The sequence below is a fragment of the Plectropomus leopardus genome, chromosome 2, assembly GCF_008729295.1.
Source record: "Plectropomus leopardus isolate mb chromosome 2, YSFRI_Pleo_2.0, whole genome shotgun sequence".
Lineage (NCBI taxonomy): Eukaryota > Metazoa > Chordata > Actinopteri > Perciformes > Serranidae > Plectropomus > Plectropomus leopardus.
In genome coordinates this window covers 19,308,837-19,320,297 of record NC_056464.1, presented here as the reverse complement: position 1 = coordinate 19,320,297, position 11,461 = coordinate 19,308,837, and the positions used below count along the sequence as shown (strand labels likewise).

The following is an 11,461-nucleotide window of genomic DNA, read 5'->3' as shown; positions in this document are numbered from 1 at the left end:
ACTGTTTGATTGTTTATTATAATTCTACAGTTTGTATTAACAAGCTTTGGCAACATTGTATAATATAGTAAAGTGCCCTAAATAAATCATATTATCAGTTGGGAATTTATCAATATTTCTTCAAAGCGGTTAGGCCTACGATTAAATTTGAGTGTCTGGGGACATTGCCACATAAATTAAGGACACAGTTTCACATGTATTTCTGTGATAAAAGTTAAAGTATGAGATTAATATGCGATTGCAGAGGGGTGTGACTGTGTTGTTAATAAAACATGGTCTTCATACACGTCTATACACAACACCAAAAATATGCAGAAAGACTGAAAGACGTGGATATTACTGACATGTAATTCTAGAAGGTGTGTCCATGTTTTTATTTAAATTCAATAGATACAAAAATATTTTGTCTGTGCTTGCCATAAGCCCTATTGAAAAGCAGCTGTAGGTTTAGAGAAATATGCCATCAATGTGTTTGTATACTTCCTATTCATGGATACTGATAGATGTAATTCTACACATGAAAATTTCAATTCCATAAAGTGCAACAAAGTCATAACATAGGCCTGTGTAGGAGAGGCATTTTAGTGATTCTCTGGTGAGGGGGAGCCTGTGAGGTTTTGCAGAGGTGCTGTGCAATTGGCTGAGTCAAATCTTTCATGGAGACTCCGCCCCTGAGCTTGACAAGCCTGCCCCGCGCTGTCAGCCACAGTTATACGTGTTGCTTTAAGTCCCAGTGGACGGAGTTCACTCCAACAAACACCAGCCGAGAACTGGAGAGGAGCTGCAGCTACATAAAAAGGGGACCTTCATCCAAACAGGCGCGAGTTGATCGGACGCAGTGGATAAAAAAACAGTGACAAAGGTACGGCGTGTTTATCATGTTGGGTGAGGCATCTGTGATGAGTGTTGTTAAAGCGTGCTGGCTTGTTGATGAGCAGTGAGGAGAGTGACAGTGAATATGGTGGGTGTGTTGATTTTTTTGTTAATCTAAAGATGCATCACTAAAGGAGCTCTGCGTGTAGATGCTGACATCAGCACCCTTTAAAATATTAACATCTGATGTTTGCTTGCTGCAGGTTTCCAGTGTCAAACTCCACTCAATGTCCCGGAGAAGAGAGGAATTAAAGTCAGAGGAGCCGAAGACAAAGCATTAGTCCTCTACTGTAAATGGACACAGTGAAGATCTCGTAAAGGACACATCATTTAGACCGCCTTGTGTCCTTTCCCTGGATAGTATATCAGTTTGCTTTATAAAAGCGCGAGAAGCCACAAAGATGGATGTGGCGGCTGATCAGCCCCGCTGGATGCACCACCACGCAGTGCTGAACGGACAACACCCGGACTCTCACCACCACGGCCTGGGGCACAACTACATGGAGCCCACGGCGCAGCTCCTGCCTCCGGATGAGGTGGATGTTTTCTTTAATCACCTGGACTCACAAGGAAACCCGTATTACCACAACCCAGCCAGGGCCAGAGTGTCCTACAGCCAAACGCACGGTGAGATGGAGCTACGCATGACCCAACAGTGTAACTTTAACTAACGACAAAAAAAAACCCTCACTGCTGGCTCTATTGTAGAAAACCATAGCAGGCTAAATGGATAGATAACTCTGAGAACAATAGCATATAATATAGTTTTTATGATAGCCATCAGGCCATTTTATTTCAATCAGAATGCAAAACAGCACCTAATAGTTTTTTACTCTTTGTCATTGTGTATGTCTACGGATAACTTTTTTTGCCATGTGTGACTTTCATAATACAGTATGTGTATGGTATGGTGACTTCATGTTTGTGTGCTAAAATACCTTTGTGACAAGCTGCAAACCAATTTTCCCACGGGGACAATAAAAGTAGGCATATCTATCATGTTTTAAACGTTGATTAAAATCACACGATAATGATTTTTTTTCTGGTCTTCTGCATAAACGCATTGCTTGCTCAAGAATCTGATAAACCAAATTAGCCTATATTTTTGTGATTTAAAATTTGATGCAAGTGATTCACCCAAAAAATGCCATGTGCAATCAGGAACTGAATGCTTTTTAAATGCATAGGCTAAATCAGTTTAATATATTTTTCGTAGGCTAATTGTGGAATATCATTGTAAATTTATGTAATGGGATTTATGTTTTATTTACACGTTTACATGAGCCCAACGTGTCCATGGATCAACAAGTTATTTTTGCATTCAAACTTGCCTAAATACACCTCATGTTTCTCTAAATGCTGAATCAGCCTGCCATCACATGTATAATAAATAGTCTGCTTTTGTGTTATTTCTCAGCTCGTCTGACGGGGACTCTCATCCACAGCCCGGGGATCTCATGGCTGGACGGAGGGAAACCAGCCCTGTCGGCTCACCACCACCACCACCACAACGCCTGGGCCGTCAGCCCCTTCAGCAAGCCCAGCCTGCACCACCCGGGCTCCGCGTCCCCCGGCGGCCTCTCCGCGGTCTACCCGTGCAGCAGCAACTCCAACGCGGTGTCCGCATCCTCTTTAACGCCGCCTTCCCACTCCAGCCCGCATCTGTACACTTTCCCTCCCACACCGCCTAAGGACGTATCACCGGACCCCGGGGCCGCGTCTCCCTCCGCCACCAGGATGGACGAGAAGGAATCTATCAAATACCAAGTGTCGTTATCGGAGGGCATGAAGATGGAGGGCTCCAGCCCGCTGAGGAGCAGCCTGGCCTCGATGAGCTCGCAGACCTCCTCCACCCACCATCCCATACCGACGTATCCCACCTACTCTCTCGCAGCGGCGCACGAATACGGCAGCAGTTTGTTTCACCCGGGCAGCCTGCTGGGAGCATCACCCAGCTTCACCTCCAGGAACAAAGGCAAGACACGGTCCTGCACCGGTGAGTCACCGCAAACACACCCCAGACTACTCACAAAATAAAAGAAATTAAATATAAATATATTCAAACAATATTTGAGGCTGTTCTGAGTCAGTAAGTAACGATTTTATCACCTTTTTTGTTGCAAGTCGATGGTAACTAAATTAAAACTAAGAGAGGCAATTACAAAGTAACTCATGCATTTTTTAAAAAAAAAAAAGTAAGTGCATAATATTTTTTTAAGGCAGTCTGTGGTGAAAAGATGAGTTTGTGATATTTTAGTGCAACCTTGCGTCGTTTCGTTTTATATACCAGACTTATCATTTATATAGCCTACTCTGTTAATATTCCCATGAGACGCAGATTTCACGATATTGCTGCATAATGGACACAAACATACACAGTTAAACTGCCTATTAAAATCGACGAGGTTTATGAATCTTAGCCAACATTAAGCAGATAGACAATTATTATCGCAGGAAACATAATGTTAATTGTTGAAATGAAAGCTTTTTTTGACAGGAAAAATACTTATTACTATATAAACACCACTCTTTAAAATGATAACATCCATTAGCAATCCAATATATTCCAAATGTAACCAGATTAATTACTTATGATTTATTCTGTGTGACCTCAAACGCAGCAGCCTGGCTGTGAGTGAGCATCATCAAGCGCCTTTATTTTTTATCTACTTATTTTGTAAACTGTATCAGTATAATAGGCCTAATAATTAATAATGATAACACTATTTTTTCAGCACGTGTTTGCAGAGGCCTAAGCCTGCACTCGACAGTCCTCCAACACAGAGCGACTCTGATAATCCTCTTTTGTTAACCGTGACTCTGTAATGATGCCTGAGCTGGCTGCAGCAGCACACTGAACTGGAACCAGCCCAGAGGTGTGAAAGGAAGATCCGCAGGCGCGCCGAGCCAAAAACCTCAGTATTTAGGCTAGGAGTCGCTTCTCTGTTACATAAGACAGTAATACATTGTCCTGATTGTTATTTGATTACAGAGCAGGAGACTCCCAGCTTAAGCCTGATTGTGTTTAACCAGTTTACTAACAAGGAGAGAGTGCAGGGAGGGTGACCTAAACTCACTCTGAATGACTTATTATTAAATAAGAGCTAAGTGGCTGCAAAATGTGGTTGACTTTACTAGATAATTGCTGTAATTATGGAATTTAGGAATATTTCCTAAAAATATCGACCTATATTGTGTCTTTTTTGTCTTTATGGTTGTTTTCCTCATTCGAAGGTAAAGGGTATTCGATTCACATCATTTATTTTGTAAGGTAGCATTAAATGCTTTCATAAAATAAAAAAAGGGGGGGGGGGGCACATCCTCCTAAATATTTAGAATATGTATTTTTTACAAAAAGCAAGACATTTACACCATAACCAAATGCAAAAAAGGCACCAATTTACACACAAAAAAGGGGAAAAAAATCACAGAAATGCAGGAAGTGTCGGATGCTAGTTTTTATATAGAGGAAGATCCTAACACTCATTTTAAAAGGTTTTCTACCACAAATTCAAAAGTTCAGCAGAATGCAAAAAGTACATTTTTTTATGCTAGAAACTCTCTAGAGGATCCCCAAACCTGCTTCTTGTGTGTCCCCCCCAAATACTGAAATGAGGCCTACGTCCTTGTTGACAGCACAGGGGAGATTATAATTACTGATTGTACAGCAAAGTCCTCTTCAGCTTTTATCTTTTTTGTGCTTGTGCTTCTGCTATGGCACAATGCATGTAACAGAGTCACTTTATATTCCAGCACTACACACATATACTGTTTCTTTCTCTGTACTCTCACAAACAAAGGGACAGTGGGTGAGAAAGTATATTACATGTTCTTTAACCTACAGTAAGCTGCACATGCACTAATTCAGAAAATTAGCAGTAAAGGTTCAAATTACTTCCTGCTAGAAAAGGCGATATCAAAATCTATCTTTAAAATTTGGTGACCATAAACACAATCATCATATTCAATAATCATTTAAAAACAAAGGTAGATCAAAAAGCAGGGGAAATTTGTATTCAAGACAGCTTTCAAATATGATGTCTGTGTGTTCTCCTTCAGAGGGCCGTGAGTGTGTAAACTGTGGAGCCACCTCCACACCTCTGTGGAGACGTGACAGCACCGGACACTACCTGTGCAACGCCTGCGGGCTGTACCACAAGATGAACGGCCAGAACAGACCACTCATCAAACCCAAACGCAGGCTGGTGAGTCCCATCTGTGTATTAAAGAGAGCGGCAGTGAAATAGTGTGAGTGTGTGTGTGTGTGTGTGTGTGTGTGGCAGTAAATAAAGGGAGAGAGGGGGAGGAGGTACAATTCCAGGAAAGTTATATTTTCCCAATCAGTTTCCAGGAATTGTGTTTGTCGCTCACCTCCTGCTCCTTAATGCTCAGGCTGTTAGCAGAGTTGGACTATTTGTGTTGTTTCTCTTATCATTATTACGGCTACTTCTGATACTGTCATTGATAGCAGGGCCAGAACCCTATCCCTCAAAACTACACAGGGCCTCGCTGACACTTATGGCTTACAAAGCTGCTGTGAGATTTGGTGAAGTGTTTCAGTCAGGATATGTTTTTATTTCAACATGTGCCGGGCATCACTGTCCAGTGAGAAAAATATGTTCATAATGGTGATTAAGATAATAATAATAATAGTAATAATAATAATAATAATAGTAATAACAAAGTGCTAATTTGGGGGTTGACAAATTTTCAGATGCAATACGCCATTAAAAAGGCATTGGATTATGTAAAAATGAATTGTAACAAAGCTTCACGACATGAAAAGTTAACATTTTAGAGATAGCCCTATTTCTAAAGGATAGCAAGAGTCTTTCTCAGCAGCAGCTTTGAAGTTATTTTTATCATCATGAACTGCTTCAAACATCAGTGTTGCTGGGAGTCAATCAGCCCCAAAATCATGTCACACTCATCCCGTGATATTTTTTTAAACTATTTAAATTTAGACACCATTTTTCAGAAAATGCAATATCGGGGTTAGGGGAGTCACAAGTTGAAGGCTAAAATATCATTTTAACTAAATACTTGAAAGCCAAGCATCAAGTTATGCTGTAAAAATAGAGACCTAATTCATCAGACTTTTTTTTCTGAAATAATGATTGACAAAAAATAATTATTCTTATTATTTGATGACTCTTTAAAATTTCAAAGTAAAGCTGTATATTTGCAGCCTCAGTGCATTCATTGCAAACCTGTTGCACCAGTTGTATTTGTGTGATTCAGCAGGAGGCAGCTATGAAATGAAGACAGTATTTGCAGAGTCAACAGACCTGCTCATTAAATCAGCTGTCGCCTAAATTAACAGTGTGTACACCACAGTGGCGTTTTTATTCTGGGAGTCGTGGAAATGGTTTGAAATTGTGTTATTTACATGGAATCCTAGACCAACAGACCTTGCAAAAGCAAGGATATAGAAAATAGAAACAGCAGCACTGTTTATCATGACGAAAGCCTAATTTTGCGCTGAAAGATATATGGTTTAATCTAATAGGCCTATGAAAACGCACGAGAAAACGCAACCTCACACTCGTTTAAAAAAAAAAAAGGTCAATCGACAAAAGGTTACCGGTGAGCAAAGTATTATAACTCGCTGACAGAGAAATTATAATTAGCATATTGTGATTATAATTATAGTCAACCATTAAAAGTAGTTTCGGGGGAAAAAAAAAAAAATTCTCTTCACCTGATCAGTCTGTTTAGTTGACGCACGCGGGCTGGCGTGAGTCTGCGTCGCTTTGACAACAGGTTTTTATCTGTCGATGCTGACCTGCAGACCCGCGCATGCAAACAGCTGTCCGCTTCACACAAAATATACGTGCGTTTTATTCCAGCGTCTGTTCGCTCCAATAGCAATATAATACAGCCATTTATCAGGCCTTGTTTCCGTAGTTCGTAGTTGCTCCAGAAGCGGCAGCAGCCTTCCGGTTGTTTCCTATCCGGATATCTGACCGGTCCAGATAAAGCAGCAGGACCAGCGCCTGTTTTCCTCCCGCGGCCTTCTAACTATAGGCTCAGACCTTTCCGAGTGGTCAAGCTCTCCGTCCACCAGAGAAAGTACAGCGCATCAGTGAACATTAAAGAAAAACGAGTGGGAAAGTTATTGAAGCTGGTGTTTGACCTGCATGGCTGGGCATTTGATTTTCAGAGTATTTATGGGAAAAATCTGGGATGGTGATTATAGAAATAATGAAGTCATTTGATGTTTTTGTTAGATAATTAGAACATTTAAAGTGTGCAGATTAATGCATTGCTTTCCTGGAAGATAACATGAAATAATAATTTTAAAGTATATCTGTGCATATAAATTAAGCATACATTATAACAAATATAGGCTACTGTATCATATTAATGTGAGATCTTTGATTATATTTTTTTTTATTTGATATTTGCTGTCAAAATATTGGGGGAGGTAACTATCACAAATTAAATGTCTATAAATGCATCAAGGAAAGCTCCAACATTCAGTTAACTGATTGATGTGCCACTTGAAAGGAAATTAATTAGCACCAACTGTTATTTTTTTAAGAAAAAATTACAAGCATTTACTAGTTCCAGCCTCTCAAATGTTAATATTTTCTGGTTTTCATACTATGATATGGTTTTGGGCTGTTGGTCTGACGAAACAAGACTTTTAAAAATGTCACCATAGGCCTCCACAAACCTGAGATAGGCACTTTATTGCAATTTGCTGACGGTTTATTAGCAAGTATACATGTTTAATAATTACAAGTTGTGGCCCTATATAAAACTTCTCAATTTACGGCCCACGGGCCAAAATTGCCCCATGATAGGGTGGCGGGTGTCCTGCCTATTTTTACATTGAAAATAAATAAATTCACACTGGTATTTTTTTGTACTGTGAATGTAAATAAGGTAGCAAACTGCAAAGAAAAGCATTAAAATTAAGGTTTTGCCAGGCCTGAATGTCCATAAATCCTACAAATGCCTGTGTAAGCCTGACCTGTGCATCCCCCTGCCTCCTGTCATTTTGCAAAAGAGCCCCCCAAGCAAAGAAAGTTGAGTTTCCCTTCCCTAATGTCATGAAAAAGTTTAAATCAGTAGATTAGAAAGTTTAACTAATCTCATACATTATACATACTGAAATAGACTCCTAAATGTATTGTTGAGGTTACTCGTGCTGTGTCTGCTTGTGCTGAGCTCTAATCAAAGCTTAATATCTTTCCACAGTCTGCAGCCAGACGAGCGGGCACCTGTTGTGCTAACTGTCAGACGACCCTCACCACACTCTGGCGGCGCAACGCAAATGGAGACCCCGTGTGCAACGCCTGCGGCCTCTACTTTAAACTGCATAACGTAAGTCTTTGACTGCTGATCACCAAGTTGGACCCGGCAGGGTCAAGTAGACGGGAAGTAGGCAGGCAGGTCCCACTGATCGTCGAGGGATAAGTGAGGCAGAAAAGAGAGAGTGAGAGAGTGAGGTCTGTTTTACTCTCAGACACTGTTGGACTCGTTGGTGTTTTCTTTCTTTGTGCTTTATTGTTTCCATGGTAGGGGTAATCCCCTTGAGAGTCACAATGGTGGGACTGTTGTTGAGTGGGACCGCCACAAGGCTCCTTATGAATAGCATTAAGACTTGCGGCATCAAAATAGAGAAGAGGTAGTAGGGATGCATATTTTTAAAGGATGAATATGATGATATTTCTATTTTTCTTAAAGTCAAAAAGCCTATACATCACACCACAAGTATTGTTTGAGAAGCAAAAGCCTGATATAGTTTATTTTTTAGTGTCCTAGACCTTAAAACCTTTCTTAAAACTAATTTTAAAAAATCAGTGAGCCACACATTCCCAAGTGTTCTGGTGCTAGATATACTAGAGCTCCAAATGTGTATTAATCCACAGCTGAAAATAATTCCCAAAAAATGCAGTATTTGCTCCTCCCTAAGTAACATTTGGTATAAACTACAAAGCCTTACTGTTTTAGGGATTTTTTTTTAGCTTTTGCTAATATTAAAAATATATTATTTTTTACTCATTTTTCATGTTCTACATTCTTAGTAGAAACTCATTGGTTTGGGGCTGAGTCCCACAGACGAGATGGAGAAGTATGAAAGCAGTGAGGGATGGAGATGGAGCATTGTTTTTTCTGATGTGTCCTATGTTTTTTTCCAAACACTCTATCCTGATTTGGTTGAAAAGGTCATAAGGTCAAGGAAAGATGTGGGGAAGAATTACTACGAAACTTAGGAAAAGACAACTGTGGCCCTAGGAGATTTTGAGTGCACATAATTATGTGATGGTGAATGTTATTGACCAGGCTACCTCATGGTTAAACTACAATGTTCTGAAGATGGACTGCTAAAAACGCATCTTTGATACTTCACCCTCTCAGACTGAAATCTTTCCCATTACATACAAAGCTACAATTTTAGTGAGTGTTAGTGTTTTTTTGTTTTGTTTTGTTTTGTTTGTACAGTGTAAAAGGGGCTTTAGATACTTAAGAGTTAGGAACTTTTTCAAGCCAAGACTATTGGATCGCAGCCTTGGTCTTTTTAGTTCTTACAAAACTCAACAACAAAAAAAATTAAAAATTTCAGAGTTTCAACTTTCCCTCCAAAGTTTAACCAGAACACTCACCTCCTCACTTCTCCCTCTCTACACAGGTGAACCGGCCTCTGACCATGAAGAAGGAAGGAATACAGACACGCAACCGAAAAATGTCCAACAAATCCAAAAAGAGCAAGAGAGGCAGCGACAGCTACGAGGAGTTTACCAAAAGCCTGCATGACAAGAGCTCTCCCTTCAGCTCTCTGGCCGGACACATGTCCATGGGCCACCTGCCTCCTTTCAGCCACTCTGGACACATGCTTCCCACGCCCACCCCGATACACCCTTCCTTTGGGCACCCGCACCACTCTAACATGGTGACGGCCATGGGTTGAGAGGGACACTGGGGGACCCTGAGATGGTTGAGGGTCTTGCTAGAGGACAGTGTGTACAATGTTTCAGACATGCAGTTTGTGTGTCTTCATCTTGATTGTCTCTTGATTGATTACGCCAATGGTATGTTGGAGAACTGATGTATTGTGGGAGGAAATTACCTTTTTACTCCTTATCTATAGGTACCTATTTTGATGATGGAAGGCAGAGAGTGATATTCCGCTTCCTGTCAGCCAGGCACCCACATGTAAACACAAAAATGTCTTTGCACCTCATAGGTTTGTCCCCACTGACAGCCTGACTGACTGCAGTGTGGCTCAGTATGTGCCGAACAGGTTTATAGTAACTGTGAATATTGTAAATGTGTGAGACTGAAGGGGATGTCCGTGGCAAGGGATATCACCTTTGCAACAGTAAATGAGAATATGCTGGACTTTTTTTTTTTTTTTTTTTTGCTTATGGACAATTTTAAAGAAATTTTCACAAAAGAAAGAAAGCAAACAAAAAGGTTTATGAATCCTAATTTGACACTGTTTATTATAATTATTGTTATTATAATTATTATTGTTATTCAGATAATTTATTTTCACTACATTTTTTTCTTTTACTATATCACCTGAATTATAACATGGATACTGTTATCCCAGTTATGAATATATTTTTAGCTGAAGCGCTTTCTTTGAGCTGGTCAACATTTATACTCGTAAGAAATAAAAAGATCAAGTTCATTATCCAATCTGCTCCTTCTATTCAATATCCAATATTCTGTATTTGAGCCTTCATAATAACAACAGTTACAGAAATTCATTTGCCTTATTGTGCTGTCCTTCATGCCATGTGGAACAAGGTACCAGGGTGAACGTAGACAGATACATATGACCATCTTCATAAATGCACCTTCAGACATTCAATTAATACAGTTAAAAGCTACATTGTCAGTTCCACCTATTTGTTTCTCTGTACCACTATAAAGGCCTTTACACACTGGATTGTGATGAATAAATGATACGAAAATGTGTAACACTTGCTTGTGAACATTTTGCATCGAAAGTATTCATATTGGCAGCGATGCAAATATGCGACAGTTGCCACAGGTTCGCCATTGTAGTGACGTTGCGACATCCGTTCTGTGATTGGTGAATGTGATCGGTTAAAGCCTTTATTCCCGGTGCAAAAGCTCAGAAAATTAAACCTCATTCCCAAAAGAAATTACATCACTGTTATCTTGCATAATATTCAAATTCTGTGTGAAAAAATATATATATAAACATATATTTTGACTTGTAAATTAATTGCACAAAGAAGAAACTTTTGTGTGTAAAGGCCTCAGTAAGTGTCTTTCTTTTATCTTACATGCATCAAAAGCTCAGTAGCTTCCTATGTGTCCTTGCTCATCTCTGGACACATTTTCAGAAATACCCTCACATGCTTTCTTACAAGATGAGAAAATTGATGCCAATCTAATTTTTACATCAGAAAAGTGAAGCTACAACCAGCAGATGGTTAGCTTATCTTAAAGACTGGAAACAGAGGGAAACAGCTAGCCTAGCTCTGACGAAAGGTAACAAATCCCACAATCAACACTTACAACTTTCTGCTGCTAATTTCCTGGAGTCCCAGAAGTTGCTGCGCCAGGCCAAGAAACACTCCTATTCATAAGATGCTTTAAA

General features: G+C 39.9%; 1 protein-coding gene across 1 annotated transcript; it reads left to right on the top strand.

The window, feature by feature from the left end:
• Positions 1-719: 719 nt before the first annotated feature.
• Positions 720-10,812, top strand: gata2b (GATA binding protein 2b). Its single transcript, XM_042505989.1, has 6 exons — positions 720-862; positions 1,077-1,500; positions 2,291-2,869; positions 4,933-5,078; positions 8,080-8,205; positions 9,515-10,812. Exons 2-6 carry the CDS (start codon positions 1,275-1,277, stop codon positions 9,791-9,793), a joined length of 1,356 nt encoding a protein of 451 aa, XP_042361923.1. The 5' UTR covers positions 720-862; positions 1,077-1,274; the 3' UTR covers positions 9,794-10,812.
• Positions 10,813-11,461: the final 649 nt, after the last annotated feature.